Source organism: Aotus nancymaae, unplaced genomic scaffold (assembly GCF_030222135.1).
Source record: "Aotus nancymaae isolate 86718 unplaced genomic scaffold, 86718_ANA_hifiasm-v0.15.2.pri h1tg000014l, whole genome shotgun sequence".
In the NCBI taxonomy this organism is placed as follows: Eukaryota; Metazoa; Chordata; class Mammalia; order Primates; family Aotidae; genus Aotus; species Aotus nancymaae.
In genome coordinates this window covers 33,804,693-33,830,539 of record NW_026988425.1, presented here as the reverse complement: position 1 = coordinate 33,830,539, position 25,847 = coordinate 33,804,693, and the positions used below count along the sequence as shown (strand labels likewise).

The 25,847-nt window shown below is 42.3% G+C and overlaps 1 protein-coding gene across 4 annotated transcripts in view; it reads right to left on the bottom strand.

Annotated features, from left to right (window-relative positions):
* RAI14 (retinoic acid induced 14) overlaps nt 1–25,847 on the bottom strand; it is a 188,169-nt gene that overhangs the window by 147,644 nt on the left and 14,678 nt on the right. For 3 of the 4 annotated variants that reach the window (XM_021671870.2, XM_021671869.2, XM_021671872.2), the window contains exon 2: nt 7,632–7,715. In XM_021671870.2, coding sequence (XP_021527545.2) covers nt 7,632–7,667 — 36 coding nt within the window. In that variant the 5' untranslated portion in view covers nt 7,668–7,715. Of the gene's footprint in view, nt 1–7,631; nt 7,716–16,361; nt 16,379–25,847 lie in introns of those variants that run through there. The other variant, XM_064375918.1, reaches the window with a different exon arrangement.

Here is a 25,847-nt window from a genome sequence, read left to right as displayed (position 1 = left end):
TGTAAGAGATAATGATCTACATGACTCATTACTTGCGTAGACCAGGAGATTTCCTAGTAGTTTAGGGGCCAGGCTCTGGATTTCATATTGGTTTCCCACTGGAAAGGTATCATGTTTGACTGAGAATTATGGTCTGGGGTAAACAGAATAAAGCTATGACCCATTTAGCCCACAGTGGAGCTCCATGTAGACAGAGATGTTTTATTGGCTCCACTGGAAGAGCAGAAGCAGCATCTGCTCTTCCTCACTTCAGAACTGAAATGCATTTGGCTCTTAGGAAACAAAGAATTTTCCCCTGTCACAGGAAGAATAATGCTAACATCAGTGAGCTTTGCTACTATGGATGGACTTGTGGTGATGTAAAATCACCCTACGGGTCTTATTTAAGCTTAGAGCAACAGAATAACATAATTTTGTGCAGCTTGAAGCTTCACAATTTAGTAATGTGCAACTTGGTAGCAAGTGAGTGTTGTGATCGACAGCACATACTCTCCCATCAAGAAAAAACAAGAGAGTTACCATCTCTCTGTAATTTACCAAATGTGTGACTTTGGCCAAGTTACTAACATGCCCTCAACCTTAATTTCTTCCTCTATCAATTGCTATTGTAGCAATGGTCTTTTATGGGTAGAGTTTTGTAAGCATTAAATGACAAAGAGCATATAAAGGGGCTTAGCACAGTGCCGGGTACCTAGTGAGCATTAAGTCCATGAGAGCTCCTTATTCCTGTTACAGAAAGTCAGCCATCCATATGGGTTCACTCTTGACATTAATATTATGCAGTGGCACCCACTGAAGAACTGTGATCTCCAACCTCACTCTCTTAGATGATGAAAATAGTCCCAAGGATGAACAGTGGAGCTAAGGTCTATGGCAGTGCCAGCTCAGTGGGGGGATGCCAAGGCTTCCGAGTAACTGTTCTAGGATGGAAGGGCATGGAGTTGTGTTACAGGTTCACTTGTGTCCTCCCAAAAATTCATATGCTGGAGTCCTAATGCCCCCCTAACCTCAGAAGGTAATCTTATTTAGAGATAAGCTTTTCACAGAGGTAACAAGCTAAAATGAGGTCATTATAGCAAGCCCTAGTTCAGCATGAGTGGCATCTTTATGAAAAGGAGGAATCTGGGCACAGACACATGCACAGAGGGAGAATGCCACATGAAGATGAAAGCAGAGATCAGGGCATGGCTTTCGCAAGCCAAAAACTGCCAGCAAACCACCAGAATCTAGGTCAGAGGCATGGAACAGATTCGCAGCCCTCACAAGAAACCCTGCCAGTACCTGGATCTTGAACTTCTAGCCTCCCAAACTCTGAGACAATACATTTCTTTAGTTTCAGCCACCTGGTTTGTGGTACACTTTGCCATGGCAGTTCCAGCAAACTAATACCAGGCAAAATCAGGCGGTGAGCAGATTCCCCATTTAAAACAGGCTGAAAAGACCTAGAAAATCTGTAGCATGGCACATATTTTCTTGACCAAATTTCTCTCTAGAACTTTAGTAAAGTCTCCTACCTCCACTCAGTGGGGTCATCACTGATTTTTTAAAAAAATTATGTCCATTTTAAAACAAAGGCTTAGCTTGAAATAGATTTGGCCAAGGCTCCTATGTCTACAGAGAGACTTAAATTTCAAATGCTCCCACTGTGTGTATGTGCATGTGTGTGTGGTGAGGGAAGGAGGCTTGGGCATTTGCAAAAACGTATTTATAAGTGACTAAACCCTCCTTGAAAAAAAAAAATCCTTGGCAGAGATGTTCGTTTTCGACCTTCATGAGAGCTGTTATCTTTTTTTTTTTTTTTTTTTTTTGAGACTGAGTTTCACTCTGTTGCCCAGGCTGGAGTGAAGTAGTATGATCTCGGCTCACTGCAACCTCCGCCTCCTGGGTTCAAGCAATTCTCCTGCCTCAGCCTCCCAAGTAGCTGGGATTACAGGCATGCATCACCACGACTGGCTAATTTTTGTATTTTTAGTAGAGACAAGGTTTCGCCATATTGGCCAGGACGGTCTCGAACTCCTGACCTCAGGTTGATCCACCTGCCTCGGCCTCCCAGAGTGCTAGGATTACAGGCGTGAGCCACCATGCCCAGCAGAGAACTGTTATCTTAATAGGCAACAAACTCAAACCTTTGTCTGAGCAGGATGTGTCTGGTTCTTCAAGATTCATGGGGTGTGTGCATTTTCTTGGCTGAAAGCTACAATAGTTAGTAGCTGCTATGTAAAGGTATACCATCAGTGTAATCTCTCGTGGAGCCCGTCACTTTAAACTGGCTGTTTTGATTTTTTTTAATGGAATGTCCGCTGCTTCCCTATTACAATGGAAAACATAATTGGGAATAAATCTTTCATAAAATTAAACACACACCCTCAAAGTAAATCGTGAAGTCCTCGATCCCGTTGGAGTGGCATTTCTCAAGATTTGTTACAAAGATATTTCAACCCGATTTCCCATTCGCAACCTCCACCCATTTCACTCAAGTCACTAAAAATTGGCAACTACAAAGAAATTCCAGAAGCTTGAGCATTATATTAGCAAAGGGAAATCCCAACCTTTTTGGCCTCATTTTTCATGATGACAGCTCATTTTTCCATGCGGAACCACGTACTAGCTGCTGCAAATATTAAGAGGTAAAAAGCAGCTGCTTTTTCAAGCTACAGTCATAAAAGATACAAATAACGATGATTAAGAACTCTGTGCTTGCTTAATAAGCATAAAAGTCAGTCTATCCATTTTTTAAACTAGGATGAAAACTTTATAGTATTCTTCTTGAAATACTCAGGACCATGCCACGGGCACTCTCCTGGGCTCCTGAACTATTAATATTACTATTTTGTATGTCAAGGGCCATTTTTGAGACTGAGTCAACCCACCATGCTGTAGGCTGGCTTCCCTGACGGACCCTCCGACTCTTCCCCTCTTCCCAACCTCCCTTCTGAATCCTACCTATGTATCCCTCAAGGCCTGCATGAAGCCCCTCCTCCATAAAGCTCCCCAAATTCTCCCATTCTCAGTGATTCAGCCCTCTGAAAATTTGTAGCATTTATCACCAGGCCCTACAACTTAACAACTAGTTAGTTATATCTTTTTTTTTTTTTTTTTTTTTTTGTTGAGACGGAGTCTTACTCTGTCACCCAGGCTGGAGTGCAATAGCATGGTCTCAGCTCAATGCAACCTGTGCCTCCCAGGTTCAAGCAATTCTCCTGCCCTCAGCCTCCCAAATAGCTGGGACTACAGGCATGTGCCACCACACCCGGCTAATTTTTGTATTTTTAGTAGAGACAGGTTTTCGCTATGTTGGCCAGGCTGGTCTCAAACTCCTAACCTTGTGATCCACCTGCCTCAGCCTCCCAAAGTGCTGGGATTACAGGCCTGAGCCACCGTGCCTGGCTAGTTATATCATCTTAAAGGTGCCTTGAGTATCTATATTCTGCACGGCTTGTATTTTGCTCTAATTATTTCCTACATGGTTTTTTCTCCTCCCACCTAGGTTTATCAGCTTTTTAAAGACAACAACCATATTTGCATTTCTCCTGTATCCTATCTACTATCTAACTCGCAAAATAAAGTTATAAATGTGATCTAAAAAAGGTTATCCATCATAGAAATTCCACAATGCTCTTTAGCCTCTGTGGGTTATCTGCAGTGTCCCAAACAGATTTAAGGATCAAAGCCACTGGACAATGATACTGTCTAACCACAGTCCACAGAATCAGGCCCATTCCCTACCACACTCACATTTGCCTTTGACACTGTACCAGCTGTCACGTCTTCCGGAAAGGACACTCCCATTCAATCTCTACCCACATGATGGTCCCAGGGTCACAGAGTGACCTGAAGGCCATCCATAGGACGAAACAATCTTACTTTCGTCCTTTGTTTACTCCTGGATTTTGCTTGCAGTGGCCACAAACTGATCTGGCCGCAGACCTCCCAGACACAGGCTGACTGTAATGCGATCACACCAGTGGGTCACCTGCCTACTTTATGCAAGCGCCAGAACCTGATCTGCTATCCTCTTCTTCCCACCCCCCAGAAATACAAAGAATCCTTTCTTCCTCCTTTTCCCTCACACAAAGACAAGCAGGAAAATATGATGCCCAGTGATTTAAAATATTTTGAGACAGACCACTTGTTTCAGGGAAAAGAATAAAATAAAATTATAACTTGGTTCATTCAACTGAATGTAAATGTTTGTAAACTTGCTTTTCCTTAACAATACATATACATGCATGACATGCATATACATATACCAAAAAAAAGGCATACATTAAAAAGCAAGCCTCTCTTCTCCACTCTCTCCCAGCTCTCAGTTTCCCTGTTCGGCAGCAGCAAATGTTACCGAATTATTCTACCCTCCAGACTGTGTAGACTTTTTGAATCCTACTTTTTATTGTGGGCTGCTAATTAGGAAGAAGAAATAAATATTTACTAAGCATCTCCTGAGTACCAGGCCCTAAGATTTTTGATATTCATTTAACGTATATAACTGTCACCCCAACGTTATGGGGCTAATATTATTTCCTCCATTTTTCTGGTGAGGAATCTGAGGTTCAGAAGAGTAAAAGACTTGTCCAGGGCTATAAACCTAGCTCCAAGTCCAAAGTCACTTTTCAAGCTACTCCCTAGACAGATAGTTTGGTTTTCTTATTTTCGTTTTTTGAGACAGGGCCTTGCTCCATTATCCAGATTGGAGTGCAGTGACATAAATACAACTTATTGTAGCCTTGACCTCCCGGGCTCAAGCCATCCTTCCATCTCAGCCTCCCGAGCAGCTGTAACCATATGTGCGCCCCACCATACGCGGCTACTTTTTAAATTGTTTTGTAGAGATGAGGTTTTGCCATGTTTGCCTAGGCTGCTCTTGAACTCCTGGACTCAACAATCCTCCTGCCTCAATCTCCCAAAGTGCTGGGATTATAGGAGTGAGCCACCGTGCCAGCAGATTGCCCTGTTTCTTAAAATAGACTGTCCACCCAAAGCTCCTCTTTCAGGAAACATGGGCTCTGAAGTCAGACTGCCTTAGTGTAAAAACTGGTTCTACAACTTAAAGCTCTAAGAACCCAAATTACTGTATGTCCCTAAGGCCTCAGTTTCTTCGTCTGTAAAATGAGCTTAATAGTAATACCTACCACATAAGATTTGTGGCAAGATTAAATGAATTTCATGTGAAAAGCTTAGCATAGCTCCCAACATTTCGTTAATACTGCCTAATGGTTAATTATTATTATTAGCATTATGGCCAGGCGAGGTAGCTCACGCCTGTAATCCCAGCATTTTGGGAGACCGAGGCAGGCGGAATCATGAGGTCAGGAGTTTGAGACTAGCCTGGCCAACATGGTGAAACACTGTCTCTACTAAAAATGCAAATATTAGCTGGGTGTGGTGGCATGCACCCGTAATCCCAGCTACTCAGGAGGCTAAGGCAGGAGAATCGCTTGAATCCAGGCGGCGAAGATTGCAGTGAGCTGAGATGGCACCACTGCACTCCAACCTGGGCCACAGAGCGAGACTTCATCTCAAAAAAAAAAAATTATACACACACACACACACACACACAATTAGCATTATTATTATATGGTTAACAAATGGGGCTTTGAAATGTTTTTGTTGTTGTCGTTTTTTATTCCCCCCATTTAGCTGTACAGTTCTGTGGCTTGGGGAAGCAATTTGGATGTGGAGAGCCATTTGAAATTGCTGGGCTCCATTATACCAATTTCCATAGCTCTCCTCCCCCAGGTCTGCTTCTCAATATTTCTTCTCTTAGCACTAACTGCCAAAATCACAGCCTTTTCTGCTGCCAAATCCCAGAAGCTTTTACTAGTGTTATTACAGTGGATTTTTTTAAATCATGGAAATATTTCAGTTTTTCTAACTAGATTCCAGCAACAGCCTCCCTACTGCCACCAGTTTTCGATTTTTAAACCAAAAGTGTGTGTGCCTATCATTCCTCTGGGCCCCTGTTCATATATATGGAAGCCTAGACTGATGAAATCTTTATTATCTATAATCTTATTATCTAAAAATAATCTTAACCTATGTAAATAGAAGCTACCCAGATTCCCCTGGAATGGAAAAAGACATTTGTTAACCTGGTCACACAATTTAGAAACCCCTATCTGCTGAGTTGGGCAACATTTTCCATTTAATTGCCTTTTTCTCCTTAGCTGAAAGCCATGGGAGATATGTAGGCTGCATAACATACAGCCAGCAGATGAGGAGGTCGAAGGAGGTTTCTGGAAAGTCAGATGACCAGGACTTTCACTCTGGCCAACAGCTAGTTTTACGTCTTTGTCCAAGCCTCTTTGCACTCTATGAGTTTTATTTGATTTACCTACAGGATGAGAAGGTGAGACCAACTTTTTTCATAACCCTTTCCAGTTTCTTCTGTAAGTGGGTTGGTATTTTGCCATCATCCCATAAGCATCTCATCTGGCCTGGGTTTTATCAGGACAGTAAGTTACATGTCATGATGCAGCCTCAGGAGATAAGCTTCAGCCAGAAGTAGGTGTGCATGTGACATGCTAGCCACAAAAGACGCAGCCTCCATTTATTGCAAAAATGCAGCTGTGCCAAGCTGTCAAAATATAATTCATGGCAAAACAATAAAATCCAGGTTCACCTTTAATTACCTTGTCTGAACTGATAGCTGAACAAGCCCATTTTAAGAGTGACATACCTTGGCTTCCATCTAATTCCCTTCCATGAATTTCTCCCATTCCACAACTCTGCTCAAAGTATCTGGAATGCAGCTAGCACAAGACTGGGATCATAGAAGGGTGTATGGGGTGATCTTTTGAAAAATATTATCGTGTACAACCCCTCTGCTGTTTTTCTCCCTTTTCTCCTGGGGGAACTTTGTTTCATAACTCTGACATCACAACTGGTCCCTCCAGTCGAGAGTCTTTTATGATGGATAACAAATGAGGAAGAGCTCCTAGAATTCAGGGGGAGGAAAGGTACAGGCAGCAATAGATACCATTTTCCCAGAAAAGCCTTAACAGAGTTGAACGCGTTTCCCAAAGGCAAAGATGAACCATGCTAGTATGTTATTCCTGAACCACCCTCATGAGAGAGACTAGTTTCTTCTAAAAATAATTTTTGGAGTGAGGATTTCTGGCAACTTTAGAAATGTCGAGGTTTTTACTGATTCTTCTTTTGAAGATGTTTAAAGGAAGAATCTTCCTTTAAGACACTTCCTTTCAGATACTTTGAGCAGAGTTGTGGAATGGTAGAAATTCATGGAAGGGAATTCAATGGAAGCCAAGGTATGTCACTTTCAAAATGGACTTTTTCAGCTATCATTTCTGACGAGGTAATTAAAGGTGAACCTGGATTTTATTGCTTTGCCATGAATTATATTTTGACAGAATGTTTAAATGTGAAAGTTCCTTTCTCTACAAGGCACAGACCCCCAAAATTTAAAAAAAAAACATTATTTTTGAAACCTATGCACACAAACAGCAAGGAACCTAGAGCATGCCATCCACAGAAGCTCCCCTGAGCTGGGGCCGAGAGCACTTGAGTGTCTGTAGTTTATTAACCCAGCAGTGCCTTATCAAGGTGGGGAGGAGGATTTCTGCAGCTCCGTGGAGTAGAAGGAACAGCCAGACTGTGAGTCACCGCATACTCACGTCACTCTTTCTGAACTTCGCTTTCAAGCTCTTCATGTTTAGTCCATTCAGCCTTCCAAAGCTCTAGAGGAGACTTTTCAACACCTAAGCAGAGGAAAAAAAGAACATATGTAGGTTTCCAAATAAGATATTCTCTCCTGATTGGATTACAACTTGGGGTGTGGGAAGGAGACAGAGCAGGGTTGGGTTGGGAAGGTGGTCAGCTAACAGCTGAGAAGTGGTAAATAACATATTTCCACTTACCATATACTCCCTAGAAGATTCTGAAAATTTCAAATTAACCAAAACTTTAATTTTTTTCCTTCTTATATTTATTTTAATTGACAAGTAAAAAATGTATATACTTTTATGGTGTACAACAGGACTTTTGAAATATGCATATATTGTAGAATGGCTAAATTGATCTAATTAACATATGCATTGCCTCACATACTTATTATTTCACTGTGATGAGAACACTCCAAATCTACTGTCAGCATTTTTTCAAGTATACAATACACTAACTATAGTTACCATGTTGTACAATAGATCTCTTCATCTATTCCTCCTAACTGAAGCGTTGCACCTGTTGACCAACATCTCCCCATCTACCTCCCTCACCTTCCCCACCCTCACACCTCACACCCCCCACACTCCCATCCCAGCTCCTGGTAATTACTGTTCTATTCTCTGCTTCTATGAATTGGACCTTCTTAGATTTCTATATCACTGAGTTCTCAAACATTAAAAGTAGAGCAAGTCTTCCAGGTGCAGTGGCTCACACCTGTAATCCCAGCACTTTGGGAGGGTGAGGTGGGCAGATCATGAGGTTAAGAGATGGACACCATCCTGGCCAACATGGTGAAACCTTATCTCTACTAAAAATGCAAAAATTAGCTGGGTGTGGTGGCACATGCCTGTAGTCCCAGCTACTCAGGAGGCTGAGGCAAAAGAATCACTTGAATCTGGGAGGTGGAGGTTGCAGTGAGTCGAGATTGCACCACTGCACTCTAGCCTGGGTGACAGAGTGAGACTGTGTCTCAAGAAAAAAAAAAAAAAAAAAAAAAAAGAGTAGAGCAAGTCTAAATTACTGCTTAACTGTCACTTCAGAAAGTGCTGTATTTCTAGGTTCAAGTCATTCCTCAACATATCTTCTGTGCTGTAATCATGCCATCTACCTCCTTGCAAGAAGTGATGAGGAAAACAGTTCATATTCCAGATGCCATTCATTCTCTATGTATTTTTCTCAGTGTTTGTTCCTGTCTCCCCTCCCCAGAACGTACAGGGCAGTTAGTGAAAAATGCCAGGAACAACAAAACCTCCCTCATCAAATAGCTCATTCCTCAGGGGGCCTCTCTAAACAATGCAAGACTCTCAGGGTCCTGTGGAACTCAGCAATTCTGAGTTGCAGCTGAATCTTAAGCAATCCCTTCATTGAAGATGGGCCTGTGGTCCCCTGGAAATTGAGTGTAATTATCTTTTAGCAAGTATACCTTTACCTTTTTTCAGAGAAGTTTCCAAGTTTTCACTGGACTCTACAAGGTGGCTGCCACCCTTCAAAAGTCAAGATTGCTGGTCTAGTCTAAGTGCCTCATCTTGCAGAAGTAGAAACGGAGCCTCAGACAAGTTTAGAAACTTGCCTGCAGTCACAAAGCCTATTCATGATGCAATTCAGAACCAGACCCTGAGATCTGACTAGTGGCTGAATGCTTTTTTCACTGCGATATGTTTTTTTTTTTTTAATTTCAATTGTTTTGGGGTTATAGGTAGTTTTTCAAACATGAATTCTTTAGCAATGAATTCTGAGATTTTAATATAACCAAGATGTTGTCTTTTATCCCTCACCTCTCTCCCTACCTCTCCCTACCCCGAGTCCCGACAGTCCGTTATATCACTCTGTATGTTTTTCATCCTTATAGCTTAGCTCCCGCTTACAAGTGAGAACATACAGTATTTGGTTTTCCATTCCTGAGTTACTTCACTTAGAATAACGCCCTCCAGTTCCAACCAGCACTGCCCTATACAGTTTTATAACTAGAACCAAAAGCCAAATCCTGTACTAAAACATGTATAGACCTTTTTTTTCCTTTTTTGTGGAGAATGGGGTCTTGCTATAGTGCCCAGGCAGGTCACGAACTCCTGGCCTCAAGCTATCCTCCAGCCTCTGCCTCCCTAAGAGCTGGGATTATAGACATGAGCCACTGTGTCTGGCAAACAGGCACAAACTCTACCTTTTTCATTAAATGTACAAAATGTAAATGTGTAACCTTTGCATGTAGATAAAAAAATGAAAATATACTTAGGTTAGAAAGGCAAGATAATCCACATGAGTTTCCATCACATAGTAAGTGCTCAATAAATGTCACTTCAAGCCCACTGCAAGTGAGAACAGGTGACCTTTAACAGCACCATCGCAGTGGAGAACTGAGGAATAGCAGGCACACGTTTACCACAGTTAACCACTGTTTTCAGAAGCCTTGCAAGGTCATTTCACATTCCTTCACACATCCTTATTATTCTGAACAAAACTGACTTGAGTATGGGTGGGGGTGCGAGCCACTCAATGCCGTTCTCATCCTTTTTCATGTCCTTGTTGCTACCTTCCAAGTCACCCAGTGACTCTCTGGCTTCCATTTACTTTCATTCTTGCTGCTGCCATTGACTAAGGCCCTTGGTTAAATGGTGTGAAAACCCAGTCATGATGAAGCACTTTGATGGCATGAATCTGGAGGCCTCCCTGTGACTGCAGCCTCCCCACCGCCCCTTTCAATCTTCCCAGCCTCTGCAGGAGTGACAGATGCATGTTGCCCTGGAAACTACACACACTGTAATTACTCATTGTTAACTGCCAAGCATTTAATCACAGAAAGGGCTGGGCTGGTACCTGAATAGCAAGTGCAAATTCCAGGGCAGTGTTTCTCAAAGTCAGCCCTCGTTAATCCACATCAGAAAGACCTGGGGACAATTTGCTAAATGCAACCTTTTAGTTCCCATCCTATGCATCCTATGGAAACTGAATCTCAAGGGGCAGAGCCCAAGAGTCCTTGGTTGAATCTTTTGCACACTGAAGTTAGAGAACCTAGAACTGATGTAGGTGGAACAGGAACATACTTGTCAGAGTCGGGCTGGTTCATAAACGAAACTTGGGTTGGTTTTTTCATGTCAAAACAGAATCACCTTTTGATGAATCAAAGTAGAAATCATGATAATCAGATATTCCCAAACTGTCACTGGCTGGCCTAGGGTTACTACACCAACTGTTGCTAGAAAGTGGAAATCATCCTTCGAATTTAATTCCTTCCCCCTTCTTGTGGAAGAACTAGTAACAAAGGAAACAGGCCAAATCAGTGCAGCAGGAAAGGGAGGAGAGAGGCCAAGTACTGGATAACCCAAAACTGTGCAGTTCCCCATGCAGAGCCACTCAAAGCTTTCCTTCATTCACATATTCAGAGAACACAGTCTTAGGCAACAGTGGGTGAGATTTTTGTCCGAGGTCATGGGGGCTTCCTGGGTATTGTGTTAGTTTTTCTGAGTATTTGTCTTTGGCTTTTTTTTTTTTTTTAAAGCATGCAGTGAGAAGTATGCAAACTCTTATTTGAAGAGGATTAAATAAATACAGTAATAATTCCAAAAGTTCCCAGGGGAAGATAGTAACCACCAAATTCAGTGTCTTCCTGGAGTCCGTGGCTCTGGGTGTGGGAGGGCTGGGTGGCCCATGGGCATAACTCCACAGGGATAAAGATAGGTGTGAAAGGAAAAGATGTTTGGAAATCCACACAATGGTAACTCCAGAAGCATGAACTGTAGCTGGGGGTTAAGTTATTAATAGACCACTGCTTTCCTGGTATTCACGAAAAGATCTAACACCTGGAAGCCATGGCTGGCGGAAAGTAACCTGGCCCCTGGAATAACACCAGGTGCCAGTTGTCTCAGCATCTCCTCTTCCTCAAGATGAATCATGTGTAAACGAACTCGCCTTCCTTGGGTCAACTGGGATGTTACAGTCCCATTTTCCATCTCAAAATTCCAAAGCCCAGGCTGGGCTACAGCCTATGTTGAGTAAAGTGACATCTATCAGTTTAGCAAGGCCACACTAAAGGCAGTCCATGGAAAAGCCATTAAATTGGGAAGCTTATTTCAAAAATAAAATAAAATAAAATAAAAGCAGCAAAGCTGAATTAGCTACACAGCAGCCTAATTCAAGTAGGTACAGAAAACAATCATGTATCTATGGAAAAAGCTCTCTGAACTAAGTTCTCCCACTGCAAGCAGAATAAAGCACACCTACTCACTGAGCAGAAATATTAGTCAGTCTACTACCCATTTAATTCAAAATAAGTCCCTGAAATATGGCATTGACTACCAATCATCACACAATGTTCATCACTTTGATAGATGAGGATGGAGCAAAGCAGAGATGTACGTCCTTGTTTCCATCTCATTTGAAAGGCTGGATGCAACACTGTTTATTTATTAATTCATTTTCCCTTTAAAAAAATAATGTAACTCCCAATCCTAGCCTAAATTTTAAAACCTTGGTATTAGCCTAGACAGCTTTATCATGAACAAAAAACTTAAACTTATTTGAGTATTAAAAAAAATAAAACGCTTACAATGGATATAGGGATTTCTTTTAGGAGTAATGAAAATGTTCTACAATTTATTGCTGTAATGGTTGCACAGCCTGTGATCATACTAAAAACGATTCATTTGCACACTTTCAAGAGGTGAAGTGAATGGTATATGAATGATATCTCAACAAAGTTATTTTTTTAAAAAGTTAGTAATCTCTAGTACATTCTCCAATCCTTAGGATTAAGAAAATTACAGCTTAGTCACGCCTGTAATCCCAGCATTTTGGGAGGCCGAGGTGGGTGGATCACCTGAGGTCGGGAGTTCGAGACCAGCCTGACCATCATGGAGAAACCCCGCCTCTACTAACAATACAAAGTTAGCTGGGCATGGTGGCACATGCCTGTAATCCCAGCTACTCGGGATGCTGAGGCAGAAGAATTGATTGAACCCAGGAAGTGGAGTTTGTGGTGAGCCGATTGCACCATTGCACTCCAGCCTGTGTAACAAGAGCAAAACTTCGTCTCAAAAAAAAGAAAAGAAAAAGAAAATTCCAGCTTAGAAACCTCTAAACTGATGAAAATAGAAAAAGCTGGGTACAGCAGCTCATGTCTGTAATCCCGACATTTTGGGAGGCTAAGGTGGAAAGACTGCTTGAGACCAAGAGTTTGAGACCAGCCTGGGCAATATAGCGAGACCCTGTCTCTAAAAGAGAAAAAAAATTTTTTTAATTAGCTAGGGGTGGTGGCACATGCCTGTAGTCCTAGCTACTCAAGAGAATGACATGGGAGGGTCACTTGAGCACAGGAGTTCAAGGCTACAGTGAGCCATGATTGTGCCACTGCACTTCAGCCTGGATGAAAGAGACCCTGTCTCAAAAATAATAATAATATTCCATCATGGAATATGGGAATACATCCACGGAATTCTCAGCCAAACCAGAATATCAACTAACATGTGCCCCTAGACAGGTTTTGGGGCTTTTTCTTCCAAGTTAAAAAGGACATCAGGACTTAAAATCCATACCACAGACCAAGTGCCGAACAAGCATAAGAAGCTAAAATCCACTCCTCTCCCTGTTGGCATCTACCTCTTCTCACTCAAGTGCTTGAGTGTTTCTTCAGACAATAATCTCTCTGCAACAAAAATGGAATTTTAACCAAAAGCTGTATAAATGTTCAATTCTCTCAATCCAGCAAAACAAATACATTCTGTCAAAGGTCTCTCCAGACCCACCTTCCCAATGAAGGTTTTCTTAACAACACAGCAGCTTATGCCATCCGAACTCCTCCCAGTGGGTGGAAGCTGCTTCAACCTCTGCCTCTCAGGGCTATGCTGTGAGTTAATGTTGCTGCTTCTAGAAGAATATAAAAATAGGAAGCAGGGCCCAACAGGTACTGTTCGCTCTTGCCCAATTTACTTTCTAACACATTTGTACTGTTATAGAAAGACAGAATTTTAAACACATACAAACACTTAGCTTATAGGAACTATGAGCAGGCCCAGAGGACTCAAAACTGACTGAGGATATGAATAAAGAATAATAATTGGCTGGGCATGGTGGCTCATGCCTGTAATCCCAGCACTTTGGGAGGCCAAGGTACGTGGATTGCCCGAGGTCGGGAGTTTGAGGCCATCCTGACCCACATGGTAAAACCCCATCTCTACTAAAAATACAAAATTAGGTAGGCATGGTGGCACATGCCTATAATCCCAGCTACTGGGGAGGCAGAGGCAGGAGAATCACTTGAACCTGGGAGGTGGAGGTTGCAGTTAGCTGAGATCGCACCACTGCATTCCAGCCTGGGCAACAAGAGCAAAACTCTGTCTCCAAAAAAAAAAAAAAAAAGAAAGAAAGAATAATTAAAAATTATCTTAAAAGTAGGTGCTAAATACTGTGGAAATTCAAACAGTAGAAATCTTGAAGGGTTAGAAAAATTTACTTTTAGGAAAAGAAGTCTTCCTAAATAGGAGCAGGATGCTAACTGAACTTAAAAGAAACAGAGGATTTGGACAGGCGAAGGAGGAAAGGGCATTTTGTCTATCTCTTCCCCAAGATAGGGCACTCCTTTCTTAGACTTTCCAGGAAAGGGTCTGACACCTGTTGAATCTCCCCAAGTGGTCCCGTAAGCTATGGTTTGAATGTGTCCTCCAAAAGTTCATGTGCTGGAAACTTAATTGCCAATGTAACAGTATTAAGGGATGAGGACTTTTAAGAGTGATTGGGTCAATAAGGGTTCTACCCTCCTGAATGGGTTAATACTTAATCGCAGGAGTGAATTAGTTCTTGCCAAAGTGGGTTATTATAAAAGTGAGCTAGGCTTGCTCCTGTGGTCTCTTTTGCGTCTACCTTCTGCCACAGGATATCCCTTGCTAGGGACCAGCACCATGTCCTTGGACTCCCCCAACTCCAGAACTATGAACCCAATAAGCTTCTTTTCTTTGTAAATTACCCAGTCTATAGTATTCTGTTATAGCAAAAGAAAATGGACTAAGACAGTGGGGTTGTAGAAATCATTGCATAGTTCTTGGCAAAGATTCTCCCCTAATCTGACTCCTTTAGACCCTGGATGTGAGTGAGGGATTCAAGAAACCTGTTACCAGTTTTCAGCAAATTTGAAATTTTACATCTCAGCCAGGTGCGGTGGCTCATGCTTGTAATCCCAGTACTTTGGGAGGCCAAGGTGGGCGGATCATGAGGTTAGGGGTTCAAGATCAGCCTGGCCAACACAGTGAAACCTCGTCTTTACTAAAAACAAAAAAGAAATTAGCTGGGCATGGTGGTAGGTGCCTGTAATCCGAACTACTTGGGAGGCTGAGGCAGGAGAATCGCTTGAATCTGGGGGTGGAGGAGGTTGCAGTGAGCTGAGATCACTCCACTGAATTCCAGCTTGGGTGACAGAGCTAGACTCCATCTCGGGGGGGAAAAAAAGAAGAGAAAATTTACATCTCACACTACCCACTTACTTGGGAATAGGATTTTCATTTTGCCTGTACTTGGGCCCTGGCCACTGGCATATCATCAACAAAGATAGAGGATAAAGTGCTTGGATAGACTTTAGAGCTCACCTCTGACCTCTGCAAGGCTCTCTTGGATCCCAAGTGCACTGAGGAGGGTTAGCACTCCAACACAGGTTAGCATCATTGAGATATTTGCACATATACAACGTAGAAGTTGAGTTTCAACCTCTACAAGAGGAAAGCACTAAAAGGTTTTTAAAAATCCAGCTCATTTGGCCTCTGAAATCTTACCAGGCTGCCCCTCCTTTTTATTTCCCACCTGCCCCCTTCCCTCTCATTGCTGCTGTCCTCACACAGCATCCCCACGGTCACCATGCTCAGCCCACCTGAAGGAACTGACCATTTTCAATAGTGCAACATTGGGGTCGGATGAGTGCAAGGATCATCAGCTAGTACCCTGGAGGCAAATTCTTAGGACAGAGATTTTCTCAGCCTGATTCCAGAACTATGGGGCAAGCCAAGGATTCCCCCCAGAACCCACATGCCTGTTGTATTATTTCGTGGGAGGCCTTAATCCCCTTCTACTCAGGGAGCTCATCAATAAAGAAAACGTCCATCCTAGACAGGACCAAGGTTTCACCTCTGGCCTCAGCAAGGCTCTCTTCATAGTCAGCACTTGGTGAAACTTTGCACTGACTGAATGAATCAATGATGACTACAAACACAGTCATTTAAGTCCAAGATGCAAATTTTCAAAGGATTCAACTGAAAACTGGTAACAGGGTTCTTGAACCCCTTACTCACACCCAGGTCTAAACGGGTCAGAGTGTGAACGGACAGCGGGAGGGTCTTCCTGTGGAGAGACCTATGCAGTGATTCCTACCACACCTACTCAGCCTCATGAGAGAAGCTCACAGGACTGAAGAGGCTGCACAGGTGTCTGATCCACACCTGAAAAATCTAAAATGGAGAGAAACTGGCCTTTGCTTCCAGGATGGAAATGAAGGAGAGGTTGCTGTTGTGTTGTTATCAGCCTGAATGCTGGAGTTTATTTGTGCATAAATATGTGTTTCCTATGGAGCAGATGTAGACAACTCACAACAGAGGGAAATAAGTCATCTTAGATTCTGTGTAATAGGGTAGATTGGAAAGACAAAGAGGGCAAAGGGAAGTGGATTCCCTGATGGAGAAGCAACAAACTGGAGGGAATCACATCACCTTTGTCAAGGGAATCGCAGAAGAGAGGTCAGTCTGCACTGATGGTCCAGGAATGGAGCGAGAAGAGGGAGATCTCCAAGGGGCGCCTCTGTTGGTGTGCCAGGGCTGCCACTGCAAAGTACTGCAGACTGGGTAGCTTAAATAACACAAAATAAAGCCCAAGGTGGCAATAGGGTTGGTTTCCTTCTAGAGGCCTTTCTTCTTGGCCTATATATAGATGGACATCTTCACCCTATGGTTTCACATGGTCTTCTGTGTGTGTCTGTATCCTAATCTCTTCATCTTATGAGGATACCAGTCATATTGGATTAGAGTCCACCCATATGATCTTATTTTACCTTAATTACCCCTACAAAGGCCCTGTCTCCAAATACAGGTACATTCTGAGAAACTAGGGTAGGACTTCAACATAGAAATGGGGTGGAGGGGCACAATTCATTCCCAGAAATAGCGCAGAAGTAAAACAAACATCTGTCAAACTCAGAACACGGCACTATCATGCCAAGTCAAATAAGAACTTTCAGCCGGGTGTGGTGGAGGGTGCCTGTAATCTCAGCTACTCAGGAGGCTGAGGCATAAGAATTGTTTAAACTTAAGAGGTAGAGGTTGAGGTGAGCTAAGATCATGCCACTGTACTCCAGCCAGAGCGGCAGAGTAAGACTCTGTCTCAAAAAAAAAAAAAGAACATTTTTATCCCTCTAACTTCTTATCTTCCCCTGCCCTACCCCCAGTTTTACCATAGAGTGATCCCTAGAGGGATCCCAAACTGTGGACAGGAAGATGCAGGAGGCAGGGTAGCAGGGTGAAGTAGGGACAAAGAGAAAAGGGAGAGCTATTTAACTTTAAATCAAATTTCAACTTTTTACTGTGATTAGATTGGTGCAGAAGTAATCACGGCTTTTGCCATTAAAATAACAAAAACCATAATTACTTTTGCAGCAACCTAATATTTGACACTGAGCACTCTAAGTTCTGAATTAAGAGTATTTAGCAGTAGAAACTGACTGCAGAAATTTAAAAAAAAAATCTAACAATAATCAGAAAAGTCATAGAGGCTGGGTGCAGTGGCTCATGCCTATAATCCCAGCACTCTGGAAGGCCAAGGTGGGAGGATCACTTGACCCTGAGATCCCCATTGCTACAAAAATAAAAACAAATTAGTTGAGTATCTTGGTGTGCACCTGCAGTCCCAGCCATTTGGGAGGCTAAGGCAAGAGGATCGCTTGAGCCCAGGAGTTTGAAGCTAAGGGCCTATAATTGTCACTATGCTCCAGCCTGGGAGACAGAGCAAGATCTCATTAAAAAAAAAAAAAAAAAAAAAAGGCCGGGCACGGTGGCTCAAGCCTGTAATCCCAGCACTTTGGGAGGCTGAGGTAGGCAAATCACAAGGTCAAGAGACCGAGACCATCCTGGCCAACACGGTAAAACCCCTACTCTACTAAAAATATAAAAATTAGCTGGGTGTTGTGGTGCACACCTGCAGTCCCAGCTACTTGGGAGGCCGAGGCAGGAGAATGGCTTGAACCTGGGAGGCGGAGGTTGCAATGAGCCGAGATCACGCCATCGAACTCCAGCCTGGCTACAGAGCAAAACTCAAAAAAAAAAAAAAAAAAGAAAGAAAAGAAAAGAAGGAAACGCCAGGTATTTTGGTTCATGCCTGTAATCCTAGCACTTTAGCTGGGATTGGAAGGCCAAGTTGGGTGGATCACTTGAGGTCAGAAGCTCGAGACCAGCCTGGCCAACATGGCAAAACCTCGTCCCTACTAAAAATACAAAAATGAGACAGGCCTGGTGGCACACGATTAGGTGGCTGAGGCACAAGAATCACTTGAGCCCAGGAGGCAGAGAGGCTGCAGTGAATAGAGATGTGCCGCTGGACTCCAGCCTGGGTGAGAGTGAAACTGTGTCTCAAAAAAAAGAGAAAGAAACATCATAGATTTCATCCAGAGACAAGGGATATAGTAACCTCACAAAATAACTTTCAGACAGGGGGATACAAAACAAAGCTGCTTTATAATTACTATCTTATAAGTCTTATTTATTCAGCAAACCAAATAAATTATGAATGAATAAACTAGCAAACTTTCTTTTATGAATTAACTAAGGTGCAGGTTAGTTGAAAGACTGCCCAGATGATAAAGTTAGCGGGGGAAAGACATAACAATAGTGTCATCTTGGCAATGAATCCTTTCCAAAATACTTTAATATCTCAGATCTTTTTTCCAAGAAAATAAATGAGCACATTCTTTTTAAACCATAAATGTCATTTAGATACTCTATCATAATGATCAGGTAGTAAAACTCTTTTGAGACCATTCATCTCCTATATTCACAACTTGTCTTTATTCAGGGATGACATTCCTCTTGGAAACCAAATATATCATTCTTCTTTGAGAATAAAACCTGCCATCAACCAGGATTGATCTTAGTCTATGAATCAGCCAGAGCCAGCGGCACTGATACAAAATTGGCTGTGGCATCACTACTATCTGGTCTGTCAAATCTGCTACTCACATGCTCCAATAAGCCTACCAAAGAAAAGTCCCAAGGTTACCTCCCGCCCTAAATCCATCCAATTTAAAAAGCATGGCTTAATCAAAACAAGCTACCTCTGGAACTTAAAAATCACTCTAGGACTAAGAAACTCCATGCAATTATCCCTTAAATTGAAGTTCTTTTTAAGATGATCTCCAAAATGCTCATCCTGTTCTGTGTTACTTATCTTTTGATGTTCATTTCAATACCACCTTCTAAACACTCCACCGTGTTCACCTCTGAAGAGGAAAACTGTCTTACATGTGCCCAGCAACTGACCCCAAGTGACTATGTATGGGTAAGCCCCTTCACGGCTTCCTCCGAAGTCCATTCCTTCATTTTCACCTATCTTGAAACCCAAAAGAGCCCATCAAGTTTAAAGATAGAGATCCAATCCTCAAACATTACTGGTGAAAATGTAAAATGGTACAGCCATTATGAAATGCAGTGTGACAATTTCTTACAAAGTTAAATAGAAATTTACCCCACGACTCAGCAATGCTATTCCTACTTATGAGAGAAATGGAAACATATGTCCACACAAAGACTGAATATTTTTAGAAGCAGCATTCATGATTGTGGAAAACGTGAAACAACAGAAATGTCTGTCAACTAGGTAAATAAACTGTGGCAATTCCATATAATGGAATACTATCCAGCAAGAAAAAGGAATAGAACACTGATCCATGGTGAAGCATGGATGAAGCTCAAAAACATTTTGATAAGTGAAAGTTAGACACAAAAGACCACACATAACATGATTCCTTTTTTTTCCTTTTCTTTTTTTTTTTTTTTTTAAAGACACAGAGTTTGCTCTGTTACCCAGGCTGGAGTACAGTGGCACCATCATAGCTCTCTGCAGCCTCAAACTCCTGGGCTCAAGTGATCCTCCCATCTCAGCCTCCTGAGTAGCTGGGACTACAGGTGCACATCACCACACCCAGCTAATTTTTATATTTCTGTAGAAACAGGGTCTCACTGTGTTGCCCAGGCTGGTCGTGAACTCCTGGCCTCAAATGTTCCTCCTGCCTGGGCCTCCCAAAGTGCTGGGATTAGAGGCATGAGCCACTACCCCTCCCTGGTCATGATTTCATTTCTAAGACATGTCTAGAAAAAGTAAATTTATAGAGACAAAAAGTAGATTGGTGGTTGTACAGGGCTGGGAATGCTAACAGGAAGTAACTGCAAATGCCATAAAGGATCTTTCTGGGGTGAGAAAAATGTTCTAAAACTAGATGGTGGTGATGACTGCAAAACTCCGTTAATTTACTACAAGTTGTTGACTTGTATACTAAAATCAGTGAATTTCACAGAAAGTAAGTTATATCTCAGTGAAATTCTTAAAAAGATCCAATGAAGGCTGGGCATGGTGGCTCACACCTGTAATACCAGCACTTTGGGAGGCCAAGGCAGGTGGATCACCTGAGCTCAGGAGTTCAAGACCAGCCTAGTCAACATGGTGAAATCCCATCTCTACTAAAAAATACATAAATTAGCCAGGCATGGTGGTGGATGCCTGTAATCCCAGCTACTCGGCAGGCTGAGGCAGGAGAATCACTGGGAGGCAGAGGTTGCGGTAAGCCAAGATCATGCCACTGCACTCCAGCCTGGGCAACACAGTGAGATGCTGTCTCCAAAAAAAAAAAAAAAAGGGAGGCCCATATACAAAGTAATTGGTTATGAAACATATCTTTAGAGTGAGTAAGAGAACAGGTTCTGTTCATGGTTATATTTAATTACTGTTGTTACCCTAGAAAGAATTAATTTCCAAAAGTTGGCTTACTACATATTTCATTGGTTCTTTGACTCAGTTTCAAAACAGGAAAACCTGGACTTTCACATTCTAGAATGCTGGAGACGCCATTTACAATGATCGCAGTGGAGCCATTTGGCTTGTGAATCTCTTTCTTTACCCAGGCATCCAGTGTCTTGAATACTATTCAGAGTGAGGAATATATAAATATGTTAATGACATAGATTCTGTGAGCTCTGATGCCCTAGGAGAAGGGAGTGGATGGAAAGTCCAGAAATTATTTATACTGCCTCAACTATCATATTTGGACATCACTCATACACTGTGTATTCAAAAAAAGGATGTTTTGTGTCTCCAGTCCAACAGAGACGGAGTGCTGGCTCACGTGAAGGCAGGCCTCCCATTTCCTTTAGCCTAACACTGTGGCTTGGTACTCCTGTAGTGGATCCATAATGGGCCTGTTCAACAGGGCCCAGCCCTCTCCTCCTACCGTCCCCACCCACTCCAACCAGGTCATTCTGGCAATAGCTGCTCCCTTAGAGGTGGAACTGTGTCTTCATCAGGGGATTTTTGGAGTTGGGGAGGGGAGGCAGACCTTTCTCTTGGGGTGAGAACTGGGAGCTGCCCAAAACCCAGTTCTAGCTGGTTTGAGAGAGGGAACCAGAGGCGGGGTGGGGATGGGGCAAGGGGAGCAGATTCCAGGGATCCCTGAGGCCCTGCTATTGCCACACCCTTTTAGCACAGGATATGGGGTCACATAAGGCAAGGCACGCCCCTTCTAGCCTAAGCTATTTCAAGCTGAGTTTCTGACACTTGCCCTCAGGCACCAAAGTATTTGTCAGTACTCTTAGGTTGCAAGTGACAGAGACCCAACTCAGATGCCACAGTAGAAGAGGTGCCTAGATCTTCAACAGCACATTTGCAGCTTGCAATTTGGTCTGTTCAGTCCATTCCTGAAGTCAGCAGCTAAATTTACTTCATGAAGCTACAGAAGTGAAATATATAATGGGATGACCTACAATGTCCCCTTTGAATCTGCAGGTTAAGGAGGGCATGTTTATCATTCACTTGTTTGGCTATTCGCTGCGTGTGGATCTGTCCTGCCCACTGCCCTCACACAGCCTCACCTCATCAGTCCTCCATTCATTACCCTCCTCTAACATCAGTGCAGTCACTGAAGGTGACCTTGCCGGCAATCCAAGTGTGAGTCTTCTGGGCTATTTCCATTCTGAAAGCAAGTACTGCTCTTTGGCTCTCCTACAGAAATCAGGTCAACAATGAAAACAATCACAATTAACTGGAAGTGAATAGCATTAAATGATTTTTAAGCCCTCAAGAAATAAAAAGCCACTGTAACAGCTGGGTCTAGGAGGAAATAGTGCTTGGGGTCTGGAGATAGAAGTGGACTCTATCTTCTCTGCTCTCCTGGGACTTGACTCCACAGTACTGAGGGAGAACAAAGGAGGGAAACAAGGAAGCTGTTACCTGAGTACAGGCTAAGGAGGAATAGGAAAAACAAAACCTTCAAGACTGGCAGGAACAATGTGAGAAGGACAGACAGTAGGGAAATTGCCATGGGGTATGGGGTGAGATGGTGTGCTGGGGCTCAGCTGGACCAGGAGACCTCAATGCCTAATGATAAATAACCCTCTGAGCACTTAATCCTTGAATAGTGGTGAAGATATGATATGAAAACACACTGTCACCCTCATTTATTCTAAGTCAGACACCTGGAAGAGACACCTAACACAGTGGCTCAAACATCAAGGCCTCACTCCCCAGGGACCATGCCAGCCTGGAATTGCCACATTACAAATAGAAAAGCCTTTCAGATATTTTTCCATCACAAGCTGCAAGTTGTTCTATGCCTGGGCCATGGGGGCAGCTAGATCCACCTGCCTGATAAAGACAAACTCCTGTTAACTAAATTTGAAACCCTAGTCTTTCTTTCAATTTCCAACCACTTTCTGTGTGCAGGGCTAAAAAGCAAACACCACTAACATGAAGGATGGGGAATGCTTCCATTAACCAGTAAAGACTGAATATGCTCCCCCACGTGCCCCACACATATCCACAAACCTACATACCTTGCATCTAATGCAAGAGTTTTACATGGTAATAGCATCAAGGCTACTCAAGAACTTACAATTTATGAGAAACCTATAATTTCTTACTCATGTCATAGGCACTGAATCTCAACTAGGAGCCAAGTACACAGATGACACAGAAATACGGACCATACAACCCCAGCCTACAAAATCATTCTGGTTTTTTTTTGTTTTGTTTTGTTTTTAAATAAAAAGTCGGAGCTGGACACAGTGGCTTACGCCTGTAATCCCAGCACTTTGGGATGCTAAGGCGAGTGGATCACCTGAGGTCAGGAGTTCGAGACCAGCCTGGCCAACACAGTGAAACCCTGTCTCTACTAAAAATACAATAAATTAGCTGGGCGTGGTGGGGGGTACCTGTAATCTTAGCTACTAGGGAGGCTGAGGCAGGAAAATCACTTGAACCTGGGAGGCGGAGGTTGCAGTGAGCTGAGATCTCACCATTGCACTCCCTGGCCAATAAGAGCAAACCTCCATCTCAAAAAAAAAAAAAAAAAAAGTCTACGTGGGTTAATGCACTTGCACAGAAGTAGAGATACGGATTTTTAAACCCAAAACTCAAATGTATATTATACCATGTATAATTAGTTTGTGATGAAGCTATTGTAATTCTCTACAGAAATGCTTAAAGCTAAGGGCAAAATCCCAGTTAACTGGATAAAAGAAACAAAGAAGCTTAATCATATACATGTTTATTGAGTACGTTCTAGATGTCAGGTGGAATGGGGTTACCGAACCTGCAAGAAGACATATTATTTAGACCAGTACTGTCCAATACTATAGCCACATGTGGCCTCCGAGCATTTGAAATGTGACCAGTGCAAACTGAGATGCACTGTAAATGGGATTTACACAATGGACTTCAAAGACTAGTAAAATAGAATGTCAACTACATCATTAATAAGTTTTATATGGATTAGATATTAGAAATAATATGTTGGACATACTAGATAAAAATTATAAAAATTAATTTCATTTTTAAAAAACATTTTATTGTGGCTACCAGACAATTTAATATGACCTATGTGGCCTGAAATAGTGGTTTGCTTACATTTTTGTTAGATAGTAGTGATTTAGATTTTTCCCTTCAAGCATATAGCATCTTATCATTAATACTAACAAAGCAGATGTAAAATTAAGCAGAAAATGTATATACTCCCATCTTCAACATTTACTTACTATCGTAAGATCACAAAACTAATCTAGCAAATGCTGGAGGTTAATAATTAAACAATGATTGAAAGTTGTAATTTAAAAGATTCACTCTCCTATACATAAAAGGGAATGATTAGCCTACAATTTTATTTCACTCAAAGACTGATGGACTCCTAATGTATGCAACCTCAACTATTACCCTGTTGTCGAGAAGACCACGTCCATCTATGAAAGGGCTAGTTTACCAGTCAGGGACTCTCCTGTACTCTCTCCCTCTACCTGGTGCCAAGACCATCCTCAATTCGGGTTGACAAGGGGCACCCATTGGGCTACATTTATCCTCCTTATTCTTAAGAAGCTATAGCTTTAGTCTGGGAGTGGTGGCTCACGCCTGTAATCCCAGCACTTTGGGAGGCCGAAGCAGGTAGATCACCTGAGGTCAGGAGTGGCCAACATGGTGAAACCTCGTCTCTACTAAAAAATACAAAAGTTAGCTGGGTGTGGTGGCGAGCGCCGTAATTCCAGCTACTTGGGAGGCTGATGCAGGAGAACCCACCTGACCCAGGAGGCGGCGGTTGCAGTGAGCCAAGATCGCACCACTGCACTCCAGCCTGGGCAACAAGAACAAAACTCTGTCTCAAAAAAAAGAAAAAAAAGAAGCTATAGCTTTTACTTGCTGTACAGCATCTAACAAAATAAGACTGTATTAGCCTACCCCAGCCCCAAGTTTTCTGTAGTGGAGGCTGAAACCTCTCCCCAAAACAAAAACAAAAACAAAAACAAAATTACCAGCATATACTATTCAGAAAACATGTCTATGTTTTTTTCTATCAACATTTGGAAAATTTTCCAAAAAATTCAGTAGGGAATTAACTTAACCATTACTTCGTGCTAAGAGCCACCATGTTCAGTTTAACCAAGATGTTACTACTCTGTGTCTAGATTATGGCTGAAGCAACACAAGTTCTCTGGTGAGGCTGAGGACCTTGGTAATGCAATCTGAAATAAGATAAGACTGGGCACTAATAAAAGAACTCCATCTTTACATTGTCCACATTACACAACGACATAATAATAGAAGGACAAATAGGGAGAACGCTAATACAGAGAAACAGTTGCAAACTGAACAGAAGACACAAGGCAGATATATTACGATAACATATGGGGCAACCTCTGTTTATTGCTATAGATTATAATGGCAGGAATAATCATGTTGGCCAATATATCAGCAGGTCTTTAAAGGCAGGATGATAAAGAACATGATGACATTAGCAATGATAATAACAGCCACAATAGCTATCCTTTAAAGATTATTTTGCAAAATTTTATTTTTTAATTATTTTATTATAAAAGGGTATCATCTCATTTAATGCTCACAAGCACTTCAGAATTAGATGCTATTGTTATTATTCTCAGCTTCCAGACTAGGAAATTGCAGCAGAGAAAGTTTATTTGGTCAAAAGGGCATAGCCCACAAATAGAGGAGGATGGATTAAACTAAGGTTCAACTTCCAAGCCCAAGACGTGACACCGGGCTACATGTTAGACAACACCAGTAATTTTTAAAAGTCTAGCCAACAGGCCAATCTTTCTAGTACTTAGAAAAAATTCAGTTGCCTTCAAAGATGGAACAAGGCCTCAGAATTGCTGCTGGCACACAGAGGCCCCTCTAGGAAATCTGAATGAACCAATTTGCAACAGGCATTCCTTCTGGCTGTTCGTCCTTACTCACACACCCCTGCCTCACTGGAATGGAAGAAGCATCTTTATTTCTTTGTTCTCACATGCGGAGCACATGCTTAAGGAATAATTTTATTGAATTCACGGAGTCAACAAATCCTCTTCCATGTAGCTTGGCTAAAGATCCACAGTCAATAACAGAGAAAATATAAAGATAATTATAGACAAGTGAAATGGCTATTTTTACATTCGGCA